This window comes from Artemia franciscana, chromosome 7 (assembly GCF_032884065.1).
Source record: "Artemia franciscana chromosome 7, ASM3288406v1, whole genome shotgun sequence".
Lineage (NCBI taxonomy): Eukaryota > Metazoa > Arthropoda > Branchiopoda > Anostraca > Artemiidae > Artemia > Artemia franciscana.
Window position 1 is genome coordinate 24417842 of NC_088869.1, and position 18401 is coordinate 24436242.

The window sequence follows — 18401 nt, forward strand, 5'->3', positions numbered from 1 at the left end:
CGTTACCACGAACTGTTTGACAGACTGTTAATGAAAATTCAACTACGTTAAATGAGCTGAATGTTAATCTTAAAGGATTAGATCAAAGGATTTCTAAGATAGAAGAATCTGTATTGGAATCGAAATTAGAGGTGGTAGGTATTAATTCTAAACTGATGAGCCTTGAGGTAGAAACCAATGATTTGAAGAGCCACATTTCTGTGCTGGTGCCCTGGAAAAAAAAAAAAAAACAAATAAACACGCATCCGTGATCTGCCTTCTGGCAAAAAATACAAAATTCCACATTTTTGTAGATAGAAGCTTGAAATTTCTACAACAGGGTTCTCTGATACGCTGAATCTGATGGTGTGATTTTCGTTAAGATTCTATGACTTTTAGGGGTTGTTCCCTAATTTCTAAAATAAGGCAAATTTTCTCAGGCTCGTAACTTTTGATGGGTAAGATTAACTTGATGAAACTTATATATTTAAAATGAGCATTAAAATGTGATTCTTTTGATGTAGCTACTGGTATCAAAATTCCATTTTTTAGAGTTTTGGTTACTATTGAGCCGGGTCGCTCCTTACTACGGTTCGTTACCACGAACTGTTTGATTATATTGAGAATTATTACATCAGTATCTAGTTCCAAGGAAATTCATGATGTTAACTATTGTATCACTAATAGCCTTAATAGTGCATTGAGATTCGCTATTTTTTATCTTGACAATTAATGTGCTCACTACTATGAGTGAGTTATTTTAATGAGATGACATTTGAAAATGAAACATATATGTTATATATATATGTTATATGTATGTTACAGCTTGGATATGATTTTTGAGTTATTGGAATTTGTTTTATACAATACTTATATAAGATTTGGGGGTGATTTGTACAAGCAAATTATGGGAATTCCCATGGGGGGGAATGCCAGCCCATTTATAGCTGACTTGTTTTTAAGTCAACTAGAATATAAATATATCATGGATAAGAATAATCCAATTAATTTAAAACATGCTTTGTCAAATAATAAAAGATATTTAGATGATATTTTGGTCTTAAATTGTAAGGATTTCATTGATATTTCTAAAAATATATATCCATCAGAGCTTATTCTTGAGCCTAGTCATGGCGCTGGTCATGAAGATCATTTCTTAGATTTAAATATTAATATTTGTGATAATAATAAATTAAGTTTTAAAATGTATAATAAAACGGATGATTTTGATTTTGAAGTGATTAGTTTCCCATTCCCTGAAAGTAATATACACTCAAATATCACATATTCAGCGTTTTTCTCACAGTTACTTCGTTATGCAAGGATTTGTAGTAATTATATTGATTTTAAACATAGATGTAAAATCTTAAGCCAAAAATTGATATCAAGAGGTTTTTCTGCAAATAAATTAACTTGGCAATTTAAAAAATTTAGTTTTCATTATAACGAACTTTTAAATAAATATCAAAAGAATTATCTAGAAATACTTAAAGAAATTTTTAACTAATTTCGGAGGTTCGAGAAATGTTGTCACAGCGCTATTTATTTTGAATTGTGTTTCTAATTGAGCGGATTTTTTAAAAAATTAGCCACATGGTAAAGATGAATTCTATAATTGTTTAGTTCATTAAGGTTTTTTGCAATGTGTTAATATTTGTGATTTGGTAAAATTTATAATATTTAGTTTACCTATTGTTGCTAAAGGGAGGGATATGTTAACAAGATAAGCTTGTTTTGGTTTTACTTGGTTGTTTTACATTTGCTGTTTTTTTTTCTCATAGGCAGGTATTTTGGGGGTGATACCTGACGCGGGGATGCCATGGATATTCTGTGGTAGCCACAACACTGTGCTGGGTAGAGAATTTAGAGTGGCGAAACCCTATATAGGCCAGTGTATTCTCCTGATGAGCCCTTATGTTGGGTGTTGCCTCTGAATTATTTGTCTATATTATTATTTCTATTGTTCGGTAAATGACGACTTATACTTATTGACGACATGACTGCCTGTCCATGGATTATTCTTTATGGTTGATTGTGTGTGGCTATGCTGTTTGACCTATGTGATTGTACGGATGAGTAGGGTTAAGGCCTCATTCAAGTGCTGGTCTATATTAATCACTAATTTAGGAAAACAGTCTTCTCTTTTTTTTTTTCTTTTTTTTTTCTTTTTTGTGTTTGTGCTGTAGCATTGGTGATTTCTCTTTTCATGATATCCAACTATCGGATTCACAGAGACCAGGTGCTATAGAAATGGCAGCTCAAACTTATACTATATTTCTCGAATATTTAACTTCAAAAAGGTTTCATTAGATAAAATGAAAAAAGACGAACTGGAAAGAAAGGATACTTAGATATACCTGGAAATATAGCGTAAAGTGAGGCTTAAAGTTGTTTCGGGGCTAATAACTACTGCGTCATTTATTTCCACTTCAAGTATATGGATCAGGGTTTCACTTGGACAACCTGAATTTATCTTGTGAGAGTGCTATCAGGCACTCACTAGGTGTGCCCAGTTGTCTATTTTTTTAAACCTTTAGCAGCTTAATACTAGCTTCTTTCGATTCTGTGTAGTCAAAGCAATTCCTCTGGATAAAATATGTATGTTTGCCCAAGTATGTTTTTTATCTTTAGACCTTCCTAGAGTTTGCCCAAGTCTCGTGGATCATTTGTTCGGTTTGTCAAACCCATTGACCTTTGTGTCATTTTTGTGACTGGTCGACTAGGAGAGAAACAAATAAACACTATGCCTGTTTTGTAACGTTACATATCAATTCGATCAAATATTTTGTAATCATTAAGTTTTTCTATACCCTATACACAAAAAATGTGAAGGTAATTGGTAAAACATTATCAGTTTTCAGTTCAGAGTTCAGAGCTTGTTCAAAACAAATAGAGCAGAACGATATATTAAACTTTCTAGCAAACAATTTCTAATTTCGTTCCTCGGTGATTTTTCTCTATTTTGCCCATGTTTACCAAAGTTTTATTTTACTAACGTTTTATTTTACCAACATTTATCATATTATTATTGTTTTTAGTGATAGCCAACTAAAGCCTGAAAGATTCACATTACTGAACGTGTACAGAATGAGAACATCTCATTTCAACAAAAGACGACCAACAAAAATTATTATCCATCCTTACAATTCTTTTCCTAATTACGAAGTATATGTGAGAATGAGAAAAGGTAAGTAATTCTTGTTAGTGGCAGAGTATAACTAACATCCTTGCTTTTTATTTTCACTCTTGTTCTTTTGTTTCAGTATATTGTGTAAAATAAAAATGAAAAAAGTCTCGGATTACTTTAAACTTAATCTTATTTAAAAATATAAAAAAAAATTGGCTTAATCAATGGCACTTAGAAAAATATAAGAAATTGGGGACTTTTACCTTATATATTAATATTCAAACAAACAAAATACTGAGCTTCTCCTAGCATAGTAGATATAATTTTGTTTTTAGAAGAAGTCATATATATTTTTTCTTTAGAACATCTAACTGTCTCATAAAATGTTTCAATCTTCCTACATTTATCTCCTGTATTTTGTTTATTGGGTTTCTCTCAAAGTTTTTTTTCAAAGTCGCATTTTTCATTTTTGTCCAGCGGGGTAATAATAGATCATTTCTTTGAATATTGATGTAGATTATTTAAATATTTTTTTGACACTGCCTGTTTTTTATAACTGTCTATATTAGTATACCATCGGAAAGCTTGGAAAGGTCAAAGAAGCTATCTATTTGTCTTGCATTGTTAAAAAAAGTATATAACTTAAATATGCGTCCTTTTCATGTTAAAATAGTTAATTTGAAAATATTAATATTTTTTACTCCAAAGAAAAAAAAATTATTTCGACAGCATAGAGGAATCTTCAAAAATCTTTCAAACTATCACTTTCATTTCACTATTTGAATAACAACCAAAATTAATAGTTATCATGGGACTACCTATAAAATTTTTAGATTTTTTAATATGAAAAAAAAACTTTTTCTCATTAGCAGGTGATGTGACTTAATTTGTCTTTTTTACTACCAAAGGAGTTCTGGAAATTGATAAGAGGGTTCAAATTAAAGTAATTACTACCAACCGTAAAAATCCTTTGGAATCAGAAAACTTAAACATCATGTCCAATAGACCCTCACATATTTGGCAGTTTCTATATGATCACAAAATGAACCAACTTAGGCAAACATAGCACGAAACTGTGTCGCTTTTCTAGCTACATTAAAGGATAACCTTTCTTTGACGCAGAAAGAGCTATGAGAAGGGAAGTATGGAAAAAAAATATTTTGATAGCCACTTTATAGTCGAGAAATACATGATTTTTCACAGTTCTTCCAACCTATAGAAGGAATTAAACCCTCTTATCCGTTCTGCTGGTAAGACAAGGGAAAAAGAGACACAAAAACTAATTTTAACCATTTCTGTACAGATAATGTTTTGACACAAAAATAAACTTAGTCCAAAGTACAACCAAATGGATAGACAAATAGCTATTGATAAGTTTCTAAATTAAGAGTTTCCACTCCTTAGGGATATAGTTAGGGATTAGGATATAGAGATATATTTGCCATTTCTCGGGTTTTCAAACTGTTTTTTTTAATGGTTTTTGTCATTGGATTATCTCTAGTGAATTTTAAACGACTGTTTTTTCCGGCTTTCCGATGAACTCAGAATCTTTGATGGTGCTTTATAAGTTCAAAAACGAAAAACATAATTAAACTTGAAAATACTCCGAAGGAGAAAAAAAATTCCATTACCCATAAAAAATTTAAATATGTTTATTGACTTTAAGGAAAGGAGTCTAACCAAGAATGAAGTTTGTTTCTTTAATATTTATTTTTTTTATGTTTAGACTGAAGTTAGTAGAAATACTGATGTTAGTATGTTTAAACTACTTTTGATCTTGCGTTATGGTTTAGCAATTCTTAAAACATGTACCAATTGCTTAACTTCTTTGGCTGGTTATGACCTTGGCTAGGTTTATTTTCAAATCAATATTTGATAACCCAGATTTTTTTTTTAGCTTATGTTCAGCATCTTAGGGCCAATGTGTTAGTAGTAAATTGGTTGTCTACTGCGCTGTCAGTAAGCTACGTGAGAACTGCTATTCGAGCACAGAGGGTGGCATCTATTATTGCAAGGTTTGTCGATAGCATACCTCCCACTCCAGAGATACACTTCATAGGAACAAGTATGGCTGTTCATGTTTCTGGCTCAGCTAGCAGACTGATGAAAAGAAATGTTGAAAGAATAACAGGTAACATGCTTTATATAAATAACCTACGCATTCTTTTCGTAATAATTTTGATTGAATTTCTTTATACTCTATTTACTCCACGCTTTGCCTTTAATTAAGCTTTCAAATTCTGGTTTTACACATTGAGGAGCTACCACAAATATGAGTCAGAGAATTTAGTATATATAAAAAAAACTCAAAATGGCATTGATACTAAGATTGATTATCAAGTGTCAACCTTTAAAAATTTTCATAAAATAAAAAAAAAAATAAATCAGTTTTTTTTTAACTATAGTCAAAGTACGGTGTGCGTAAACGAAATACCGTAATATACTCTGGTCCCTATACTAAATAAGCAAAAAGAGAAAATTTTAACGAGAAAAACAAAGCAACTTAAATATTTGTGACACAAAGTATCTCTTTTGTATATTTTCATATCTACATAGGCCAAGTCTGATATACCCAGAGATATAGTATTGATGACTTCTGTAGCCCTTTTATGTGGACCCCAAGGGCTTTATGCTGCAGTGGCAAAGATATTTTCCTTTACCAAGCCTCATGAAAAGATACAATGATTCGAAGTCAAGTGCACGTAGAGACCAATTTTTCGGTAAGCCTCTTCCTATCCAATGCCTTGGAAGTTTTTATCAAACTTCTTTCCGATGCCCAAAACTCGCCAAGGTTGAGACGGATTGCTCAAACACTTTTTTTGAAAGTCTTTGCTTCACGAGAATAGTGTTTTCAAAGAAATTTTCTTCGTCGCTAATTCGTTGGTATAAGCAACGAACATATAACTGAATACCTAAATGTAGACAACTGGGGAGTACATCTTTGAGTCAGTAGTCCCTCAAAACATCATTTCCTCATCTGATTGCTTCTTTTGCTATGTTTCCTATATTTGAAAAAGGAGGAGAGACTGCCTAAAAGTTTCATATCCCTCAAAATAAACTCACAGGTATACGGTGGACTATTCACTCTTTCATTTTTTGGTTTGTTCTATGACAACCAGACACCCAAGTCCCTTAGAGTCTTTATCATCAGCTTTAATCAAAATCTAATTGTCTTGCATATAATGTCCGAAAGGACTTGAGCAGAAATGAGGAAGCAATCTTTGAATCCCTATTTATTGAGATTAAATCAATGCGTAAGTATTTAGTTGTGGGTCTGGTTTAAAGGTCCCCCAGTGGATCTATTCCTTCGTTTTTGAAAATCCTGGAAGAAGTTTTGGACTCAGTCCAAAAACATCCCTATGAACTAATCCTTATGGATGATTTTAACCTCAACCTTCTGAATCAAAAATCTGCTTCAACTATTGATTTTTTGTCAATGATGCTCTCTTCGGGAACTCTACCTTCAGTTTGTATACCAACCCGAGTTACTGAAACACAAACGTCTCTTGTCGATATTATTTTTTCGTCACTAGATGGCTTAGATAATTTGGTGCTGGTTAGTGATATTTCTGATCATTTTCCCGCTATTTCCCGATATAACAGTGCTGATCAAGCGCAGCGTATAGCATCACCATCTAATATCCAATTTTTCTGTTATAGTGATACTGAGCTAAGTCTACTTAATTCTCGTCTGGCTGATGTACCATGGGGTAGTTTGCTTTCTGATTCAGATTTTAACCACTCTTTTGATTCCTTTTATGATTTAGTTAAGGAAGGAATCCTGGAAATTTGCAATCAAGGTCCAGCGCCCCATACTTTGAAAAGGGTAGCACCACTGAATCCATGGATGACTTCAGGTCTCCATAAAAGCTGGAAAAGGAAATATTATTTGTGGAAGCTTTACAAGGCTTCCCTATCTTTAGCTCATCACGAACGATTCAAGGCCTATAGGAGTATATTTAATTCTCTGTGTCAGAAGGCAAAGTCTCAGTATTATCATAGGAAATTTTCTGAATGTGGGAAGGATGTTAGGAAGACATGGTATTTAATTAATTCAGTTCTTAGACCTACTTCCCCTCTGCCTTCAGTTCCATCAATGCTGATAATCGATGGTAAAACCGTCCAAGGAGATGTAGATGTTCAGCTAGAGCTTACCTCTTATTTTGCTAATATAGGAAAGGTAACTGCTTCCTCTGCAAGCTCTGCAACTTCTCATTGCGATTTCAGAGTCTTTCTTGGACCCTCATGTTTGAAGTCAATGGTCTTGAATTCTGTTTCTGAATTTGAGGTAGCTCGTATCTTGAATGCTCTTAAAGGATCATCCTCTTCAGGACCAGACAAAATTCCCACAAGGGTTATCCGTGCCATTCTGCCTGCTATTGTGTCACCACTGACTAAGCTCGTCAATCTGTCTTTCGAGAAAGGTATTTTTCCTGAATCTCTCTAGCGAGCTAAGGTTATAGTACTCTATAAAGGTGGTTCTCGGAGTGATCCTGCTAGTTATAGGCCAATTTCTCTCCTATCTGTTTTCAGCAAAATTTTTGAGAAGGCTATGCTATCCAGGCTTTTTAGTTTTCTGGATGCAAAGGTTTTTTTTGCATGATTTCCAGTTTGGATTCCGAGCGAGTCACTCTACGGAGCATGCTTGCACAGCTTTATCGAATTTTATTCATTCAGCAATAGATTCTGGTCGTATCCCGGCAGGTTTATTTTTGGATGTTCGTAAAGCTTTTGATTCCTTGACTCATCGGATTCTTCTTTGGAAACTATCGCATATTGGTATAAGATCAAACGCTTATTCTTGGTTTGATTCATATCTTTCTGGTAGGCTTATTTCAATTGATCTGCTTTTCCGGAGCCCTTCTGAAGTATATTATGGCGTCCCACAGGGATCTGTTCTTGGTCCCATTTTATTTTTGATTTATGTTAATGATCTGATTTTGGCTGTAAAAAAAACCAGGCCTCTGGCATGTTGCAAGCTGTGTCAGCCTGATGCTCAGGAGTGTTCCAATACTTCTTCTAATGAAGATTTTCTTGTTGCTTTTGCTTATGATACCACTCTTGGGACCCTTGGGAAGACAGAATGTGATATCAAGTCTAACCTTGTGGCATTATTCGAGAGAGTTATGTCATGGTTTAATGCCAATTACTTGGTCTTGAATGTTGGTAAATCACATTTTCTTATTTTTTCTCGAATTGGTTTAGCTTTCCCTCAGCTTACACACCTTCAGGTGTCACAAGGTTCCTTGTTTAAACCAGAAAATCGGGTCGTCCGGTTTCTTGGTATCCTGCTTGATGAGAACCTTTCATTCAGAAACCATGTAGCCATGATTAGGGTTAAGGTCTCACGGAGTTTGGGTATCATTCGAAAACTTAGATACACATTTCCTGGATATATTCTGAAACTCGCCAACACAGCTCTTAAGCACAAACGTCTCTTGTCGATATTATTTTTTCGTCACTAGATGGCTTAGATAATTTGGTGCTGGTTAGTGATATTTCTGATCATTTTCCCGCTATTTCCCGATATAACAGTGCTGATCAAGCGCAGCGTATAGCATCACCATCTAATCTCCCATTTTTCCGTTATGGTGATACTGAGCTAAGTCTACTTAATTCTCGTCTGGCTGATGTACCATGGGGTAGTTTGCTTTCTGATTCAGATTTTAACCACCCTTTTGATTCCTTTTATGATTTAGTTAAGGAAGGAATCCTGGAAATTTGCAATCGGGGTCCAGCGCCCCATACGGAAAAATTATTTGTGGAAGCTTTACAAGGCTTCCCTATCTTTAGCTCATCACGAACGATTCAAGGCCTATAGGAGTATATTTAATTCTCTGTGTCAGAAGGCAAAGTCTCAGTATTATCATAGGAAATTTTCTGAATGTGGGAAGGATGTTAGGAAGACATGGTATTTAATTAATTCAGTTCTTAGACCTACTTCCCCTCTGCCTTCAGTTCCATCAATGCTGATAATCGATGGTAAAACCGTCCAAGGAGATGTAGATGTTCAGCTAGAGCTTACCTCTTATTTTGCTAATATAAAAAAGGTAACTGCTTCCTCTGCAAGCTCTGCAACTTCTCATTGCGATTTCAGAGTCTTTCTTGGACCCTCATGTTTGAAGTCAATGATCTTGAATTCCGTTTCTGAATTTGAGGTAGCTCGTATCTTGAATGCTCTTAAAGGATCATCCTCTTCAGGACCAGACAAAATTCCTACAAGGGTTATCCGTGCCATTCTGCCTGCTATTGTGTCACCACTGACTAAGCTCGTCAATCTGTCTTTCGAGAAAGGTATTTTTCCTGAATCTCTCTAGCGAGCTAAGGTTATAGTACTCTATAAAGGTGGTTCTCGGAGTGATCCTGCTAGTTATAGGCCAATTTCTCTCCTATCTGTTTTCAGCAAAATTTTTGAGAAGGCTATGCTATCCAGGCTTCTTAGTTTTCTGGATGCAAAGGTTTTTTTTGCATGATTTCCAGTTTGGATTCCGAGCGAGTCACTCTACGGAGCATGCTTGCACAGCTTTATCGAATTATATTCATTCAGCAATAGATTCTGCCCGGCAGGTTTATTTTTGGATGTTCGTAAAGCTTTTGATTCCTTGACTCATCGGATTCTTCTTTGGAAACTATCGCATATTGGTATAAGATCAAACGCTTATTCTTGGTTTGATTCATATCTTTCTGGTAGGCTTATTTCAATTGATCTGCTTTTCCGGAGCCCTTCTGAAGTATATTATGGCGTCCCGCAGGGATCTGTTCTTGGTCCCATTTTATTTTTGATTTATGTTAATGATCTGATTTTGGCTGTAAAAAAAACCAGGCCTCTGGCATGTTGCAAGCTGTGTCAGCCTGATGCTCAGGAGTGTTCCAATACTTCTTCTAATGAAGATTTTCTTGTTGCTTTTGCTTATGATACCACTCTTGGGACCCTTGGGAAGACAGAATATGATATCAAGTCTAACCTTGTGGCATTATTCGAGGGAGTTATGTCATGGTTTAAAGCCAATTACTTGGTCTTGAATGTTGGTAAATCACATTTTCTTATTTTTTCTCGAATTGGTATAGCTTTCCCTCAGCTTACACACCTTCAGGTGTCACAAGGTTCCTTGTTTAAACCAGAAAATCGGGTCGTCCGGTTTCTTGGTATCCTGCTTGATGAGAACCTTTCATTCAGAAACCATGTAGCCATGATTAGGGTTAAGGTCTCACGGAGTTTGGGTATCATTCGAAAACTTAGATACACATTTCCCGGATATATTCTGAAACTCGCCAACACAGCTCTTAAGTCTACGGTCTATTTACATTATTTCTTGTGCTTCTTTTGTCTTTGATCAACTTCACGGCAATCTTCCAAAATCTCTTCGGAAAACTCCTACGTTTATTTCTGATTCAGCTCCATATAGCCTTCGTTCTTCAGATAATATCTATACTCCGCCTACCCCTACTATTCGATAAGATTTGAATCCCCACATTGCTTTTCAACAGGTCTGGAATTCACTACCTTCAATGCAAAAATGCCACTCGTTTGGGAATTTAATATTAATAAACTTCTCTCTCTCTAAAAAAAGAAAAAAAAAGATATTGATCTCTACACTCTAAACCAGCTATTACTAGTTAAAGAAAAACAGTATAATTAGACATACCAAAATAACATTACAATATTCTTTGACCTCTGTGCTTTAAAAAAGGAAATGAAGCTATAGATGGCGATAATCTGAAGAAAAATTAACAATGTTGATGCTTATATTTTTTTTAGTTGATATTTCCAATGTAGGTCATAAACCAAATAGCCCTCGTGTTTTCCATAACTTTGCTGTCATTAAAAAAAACTGAAAAATATATCGGGTACAAACAGAAAACTGGACGCAACCAGAGATAGCTTAAGCCTGGGATAAGTTTTAATGAAAAGTTGAGGTGTATGTTATATATTATATATGGGAAATAAATGAGCTACCTGTAAACCGATATGTGGTGGTTAGAAACGTATCTCATGGAAAAGGAGCACATACAGTTCGCGGTAAAATATGGAGCAAATAAACCAGTCTAAACTTTTAGTAGCAATCTGTACTTTTGTTTAAACAAAAATATTTCAGTTCAACTTAAAGAGTAAATTAAATAAAAAAAACTAGTTTTTATAACTGAAAGTAAGGAGTGACATTAAAACTTAAAACGAACAGAAATTACTCCGTATATGAAATGGGTTGTCCCCTCCGCAGTCCCACGCTCTTTACGCTAAAGTTTTTAATTGTTTTAAAAAGTAGAATTGTGGCAAAGAGTCAAACTTTAGCGTAAAGAGCGTGGGACTGCGGAGGGGACAACCCATTTCATATACGGAGTAATTTCTGTTCGTTTTAAGTTTTAATGTCGCTCCTTACTTTCAGTTAAAAAAACTAGTTTTTTTTTATTTAATTTCTGAACGTTTTTGAATTAATGCATGTTCGATTTTGGCTCTCCGCACATAAATTATTGAAATGAAATTAGTATATTAATTTTTTTTTGGCTAAAACGTCTGTACACTTCCCAATAACCATTACTATATGTAAACACTGGTCAAAGTTTGTAACTTGCAGCCCCTCCCCCAGGAATTGTGGGGGAGTAAGTCATTCCCAAAGACATAGTTATTATGGTTTTCGACTATGCGGAACAAAATGGCTATCTTAAAATTTTAATCTGTTGACTTTTGGAAAAAAATTAGCCTGGGAGGGGGCCTATTTGCCCTCCAATTTTTTTATCACTGAAAAGGGCACTAGAACATTTCATTTCCGTAAGAATGAGCCCTCTTGCGACACTCTAAGACCACCTGGTCGATACGATGACCCCTGGGGAAAAGAAAAAAAACAACAACAAACAAACAAATAAACACGCACCCGTGATTTGTCTTCTGGCAAAAAATATGAAATTCCACATTTTTTTAGATAGGAGCTTGAAATTTTTGCTATAGAGTTCTCTGATATGCCGAATGCGATAGTGTGATTTTCGTTAAGATTCTATGACTTTTAGGGGATGTTTCCCCCTTTTTTCCAAAATAGGGCAAATATTCTCAGGCTCGTAACTTTTGATGACAAAGACTAAATTAATTGAAACTTATATATTTAGAATCAGCGTAAAAATTTGATTCTTTTGATGTATCTTTTAGCATCAAAATTCCGTTTTTTAGAGTTCCGTTTACTATTGAGCCGGGTCGCCCCTTACTACAGTTCTTTACCACGAACTGTTTGAAAAGAAAATAATTCGGTATTTCTGGGCTTCTGATATTATTACTCCTTTGCGGAAGTTAGGCTCAAAATTGAAAAAGGATTATATTTTTTCTCTGGGCCCCTTCCACCTCTTAGTTCGTTTATTTTCCCGTTAGTTTTCACCTGTTTTCGCTTTATAGTTGTGTTATCTCTTAGCAGTTCTTTCGTTAGTTGAGTTATGGTTGTTGTACATATGTTTTATCGCTCGTATAGTTGTGTTATTTTCAAATTATTCTCCATAATAGAGAAGCTCCGAACACCCAGCATTGTACATTAAGCTCTGAATTTGACGTTTTTTTCTAACGTGACCAGATTCGTCCTGCGCCCTTTTCATTGAATTTTTTCCCCCATGGCATATTTCTCCAAGGAAAGATCCTCCCACATAGCCCCCTCCCTCAACCCTACCCCCAAAACCAAAAAAATCCCCCTGAAAACGTCTGTACACTTCCCAATAACCATTATTATATGTAAAAACTGGTTGAAGTTTGTAACTTGCAGCCCCTCCCCCAGGAACTTTTCGTTAAGATCCTACGACTTTTAGGGGGTGTTTCCCCCTATTTTCCTTAATAAGGCAAATTTTCCCAGGCTCGTAACTTTTGATGGGTAAGACTAAACTTGATGAAACTTAAATATTTAAAATCAACATTAAAATGCGATTCTTTTGATGTAGCTATTGATATCAAAATTCAATTTTTTAGAGTTTTGGTTACTATTGAGCCGGATCGCTCCTTACTACAGTTCGTTACCACGAACTGTTTGATTGAGTCTATTAGGCTTTTAGCTCAATTTTTATGTCAGCTTACTCGAATTCTATTTAGCTTAAGTAAACAAAAAAAAATTCACTCAGAAATCAGTTTATTTTTTTACGTTTTATGTAGGACTAGATCCTGCTGGACCAATTTACAGCACATTTCCGTCGTCATATTTGTTGAATCCGGGTGACGCCGATTTTGTGGATGTTATTCATACAGATGCAGGTTTACCAAAATACGGACACTTTGGAATCAACCGATCATTAGGGCATGTGGACTTCTATGTAAACGGAGGTAGGAATCAGCCTGGATGTGGAAGAACGGCAAGTGCCTTGGTTGGTAAGATTTTTCTTCTCTCTCTTTTTTTTAAATATAATGGTTTTTTTAAAGTATAAAGCAAAATGTAACCTAAGACCAGCGAAAGAGAGCCAACTAAATTAAAACCAAGACCGGAGACCAGCGTCACATAGTAATTCAAATTCGAAACGAAAATAAATCACTACCAAGAAAAAAGTGAAGCCCACAATGAAGAGACAATAAATAAACATGTTAAACATAGATCGAATAGCAGCTATATGCTACTAATGCTACTACTAATACTACTACTACTGCAAATAAGGCTAATAGTGTTAAAAAAAAATATAAGGGAATGTTAAGGGGGTGTTAAACTAACCTAAAGGCACTATAAAGATGTTGAACTATCTACGGCTACGACTATTATTGCTACTGATACTAATGCTATTGCTACTATTTCTTCTAAACCTTAAGGAACACATAGGGGCATGTTTAACTAGATCAAAATAGACTATTTGCATGCAAGTTGTCAAAAAGGCGAGTAAAAAGTATCTCAGGAATGGATTAGAGTATTAAGTTTAAATTTTGTGGTATGATGGAAGACATTCTTAACCATCCTGAATGGATTACGTATATGCTACTTATACAACAAAAACTGCTGCTACTACCACCACAGCTGCTGCTACTACTACTACTACTGCTCACTAAACTACTACTGCTATGTGCTACTCATTAAATTACTACTAGTACAGCTACTTCTACAGATATTCCTAAGGCTATAAGGATGAATTTTGAAGAGAATACTGAAGGGGTTTTGAACAAAAAATAACACAATACGTTAGTTTTAAAAAAGTCGAATAAGAAACATCTTAAGTAGCGTTGAAGGTATTAAATTGTAACTTCCAGTGTATGTTGAGAAAAATTGTGAGTTAGCCAAAAGACTATTGTCTTTTGGTTTAAATAAAGCACTCGAAGTAAACAATACTTTGAGTGCTTTATTGGCTAGTACTACCACTATACCACTACTGTTACTACTAATACTAGTACTACTATTGCTACAAGTACAAGTACTACGGCTAGAACTATTATTGCTACTAATAAAATTACAACAGCTACTGTGACTGGGACTGTCACTAATTACGACTATGATTACTTGCAGCTGTGACTACCTGCAACTGCCTCTACTTTTGACTGTGAGTATTTGAAATTGTAATAACTTGTGACTTGGACAACTTAAATTAGCGACTTTTTTTACTGTAACTTCCGGTGACATGGATTAGTTATAATGGTAGTTATGACTGTGGATACAGCTAATTTTGAATGTGACTACTTGTGACTGTGACGACTTGTGACTCTGACCATTTGTGACTGCGAAAACTTGTGACTCTGACCTCTTGCAACTGAAAGTCCTTACAACTGCAACTACTTGCAACTACATCTTCTTGTGGTTCCTTCTAGTTCCTACTGCAACAGTAACAACTTATCCCGATGACTGCAGTCAGTTCTGACTGTGACTGGGATTGCTTGCTGTGATTGTGACTACCAGTTATTGTGACTGAAACCTTTTATAATTGTAGCTACTTGTGACAGCAACTACGAGTGCTAGTAACTGTTGATGCTTGTAACTGTGAGTACATGTGACTATGACTACTTGCGATTATAACTACTTGTGACTGTAACAAGCTGTGATTCCAACTACTTACACCTGCGAATACTCACCATTTTGACTGAGGCTACCTGCAACTGCACCAACGCAGGACTGACAATTCTTGTGACTGTTAATACTCTTGATATCAACCACATTTGACTGTGATACTTGCAACTGTGAGTGCAGTTACTTGGGACAGCAACTGCGACAATTTGCGATTTTGATTACTACTACTTATAGAGAATGTGATTATGACTGCCACTGCTACTACTACTTCTTCTCTTAAGACAACCGGTACTTCTACTGCTAGAACTACCTCTATTATTACTACATTTATTGAAATAAATCGAAAAAGTTTAAGTACATTCAGGTTGCCGAAACGGCGTCTTTGCATTATCCCAGGAATAGGTATTTGTAGTACTATGGAACTCTCAAGGAATGTTGTTGGGGATATTTAATAAAATGCAACAACAATCCGTGCATCCAAGGCTATCAAAGGTTATATTGGTCGTGCATTAGAAACGGCTAACTTTATTAAGTTGGAACTTCCGGGGCATGCTGAGGAGGAACGAATTAAATTGAAAGGAACTACGAAAGGAACTGTTTTTGAAATGAACTTCATCCATGTAGTCAAATTGGTGTCTGTGCAATACTTCAAGAACATCTAAGAGTATTACTTTGGACTTCTCAAGGCCCACAGTTTGTTTTTAACCAAATCACAAGATAATACATGCATCCAAGGTTGTCAAAGTGCTTATCGACAATATCAAAGGAACGGCTTAGTTTTTTAAGCTTAAACTTCCAGAACATGCTGAAGAGGATGCTGAACTAACTAAAAGAAATAATTTTCATCCAGGCTGTCAAAAGGGTGTTTCTGATATATTTCTTAGGAACGTCTAAGGTATTAAGTTACAACTTCCCAGGCCTGTTTAGGGGGTCTTTTAACTAAATCAAAAAAAAACTATGTGCATACAGGTTGTCAAAGGATGTATCTGCAGCATCTTAGGACTATCTAATGGTATAGAAGTTGAAACCCTCAGAGAATTTTGAAGGGGATTTTGACCTAAATTTATAGACACAAAAACCTCTCAGCAATGTCAAAGGCAATTAAGTTCAAATTTTCAGAGCCAATTGAGTGGGATGTTGAACTAAATTAGGAGACACTCTGTGCATTCAAACTTGTCAGTAGGGTTGTCTATATATATAGGGTTGTCTATTTTGGCTTGTCAGTAGGGTTGTCTATATATATAGGGTTGTCTATATATCCCAGGAACGCCTAGGGAAATTAGTTTTAAACATTTACGGCTTGTTGAAGTCGATGGTTGATTAACATACGTGATGGTGGTCAAAATAGCTTCAACCCTACAGAAGCCAAACAAATATGCACATTTTTAATTCATTTATTTGAATGCTATTTAACGTGCCTACCCCTCCATAGTTCTGTCCAACATATAAACAACAAGCTAATCTTGATTCTCAATGATAAAACCGAGAAAATATTTACAAATGTCCCTTTCATGACCATTAAAAAGAACTATGTCAAAGAAGAACGAAGAGAAATTAATTAAGAAAAAAATGGCTTTAAAAAGAAGATATGTAAAGAAAAGTAAAGAGCCACATAAAACCTAAGACGAACGAAAATAAAGCAGAACAGTAATTCAAATGTAAAACTGTCGTAAGTAACCATCAATAAGTGATCAAAGCCAAAAAACTTCCAGAAACTGCAATAATTAATCAAGTTAAGCTTAAAACCAACAAAAGTTACCATAAAAAGGAACAGGGCTAATGCCTCTCATGCCTTTTTATAACAAGAACTTCATTTAAACTCTATTGGAACCAAAATTTATTATTGTCGTTTCTATTTCATGAAATTTTTAATACAAAATTGCCGAAACTTCAGGAATGAATACTAATATATAATGATTAGACTTTAAGTCTGCGTTTCAGCCAATACAATTTTTCGAAATAATTAATCCCTTTTTCACATTCCATTGAGTGCATATTAAAGTTTCAGGGCATCATTAATAGATATATACACATCGATGAAAATAGGATGAAGCGTATAGTATGACCGCTGAGGGGGGAAATCTTTTTTTTTTTATATGCAGAGAAGATGGTTCATTTGGTTAAGTATACTTTATGTCGTAAAACAAATACACTGAATGAACTAATTATCTCGATGTAGTGGTGTGTAGAAGCTATAGTTTCACTTTAAGAGATGGGTTTGAGGGGACAGCAGACTTCGCCATATTTAGTGTGCTATTAAAAAAAGGTAGAAATTAAACAATCCCGTATATCAAGGGGCCCGCCTGTTTCATAAACCCACGGTCTTTACGCTAAAGTTTGTATTTTTTGCCCCAGTGCTCTAAAAACGACTGCTCAAGCACAAGGGCAAACAGAATGGTATAAAGAGTATTTTTCACAATATTTCAGAAATAAAAGAGCTGATTCATGGGTATTGACTTTAAAAATTTGATATTCATAATAAATGTTTTGAAAGACAACCAGTTGTACATTTTTTTCACTCATAACTAGATTTAGAGCAGCACTACACAATTTTAGTGCAAGGAACGTGGGGGTTAAGGAGGGGGCCTGCCTTCTTTATATATGGTTAATTTTTCCTCAATTGAAGTTTCGTCAGTGTTACTCTTTATTTTCTTTTAAAATATTCTTTTTAATTTTAATTATTTGAATTTAGCACTAGATCATTAAATGTTAATTCTAATGAACTCTCTTTTAATAATTTGCGACAAAAGTCGGCGAATGGTCACATGTGAGACTATTTTCCTGAAAAGTAAGGAACCTTATATTTTGTATTCATTTTGTTAAAATTATCTGTATAATTTCCATCCTGACCACTCACTTTAAGGGGAGCTCGAACTATAAAAGTTCCCATTTCCTAAGCTTTGTGAGCAACTGAGTATCGGTTACTATTGAGACGAGTCAATCCTATGTTACTGCTCGTTCCCTCGAAGTATTCGATAGAACACTTACTAATTTCACTTACTCGTACTTGAGATGAAGTAATGTTCTCGGCTTCAACATCGTTAATGTTCCAGTTGCCGAGATTTTCCTACAAGGGTAGGTAGCAAGCGTGTCACCAAAGCTTGTGGCAACTGAAACCGAACCCAATCCTCCGTATTGTAAAGCAAAGGTTATTGCACTGCTCTACCAAAAGGTTCTAAACAAGGTTCAGAGAGTAGTAGTAGCCAACTACTCTTGTTTGTTGTAGAGAATTTTCCAGGGCCCAATCACCGCCAAAAAAAGGCCCCAAAAAGAGTATAAAAAATATTTCCCTAATCTGATCAAAGCTTATACGCTCAAGTTATTTGGCCATTGGGAACCAAAGCAAAAGAAAAAGA

The 18401-nt window shown here is 35.0% G+C and overlaps 1 protein-coding gene across 1 annotated transcript in view; it reads left to right on the top strand.

The window, feature by feature from the left end:
• Window positions 1-18401, top strand: part of LOC136029633 (pancreatic lipase-related protein 2-like) — a 111448-nt gene that overhangs the window by 87791 nt on the left and 5256 nt on the right. Inside the window, exons 4-6 of the mRNA XM_065708134.1 lie at window positions 3018-3166; window positions 5004-5237; window positions 13224-13436. Of these exons, the coding sequence (XP_065564206.1) occupies window positions 3018-3166; window positions 5004-5237; window positions 13224-13436 (596 nt within the window). The remainder of the gene's footprint in view (window positions 1-3017; window positions 3167-5003; window positions 5238-13223; window positions 13437-18401) is intronic.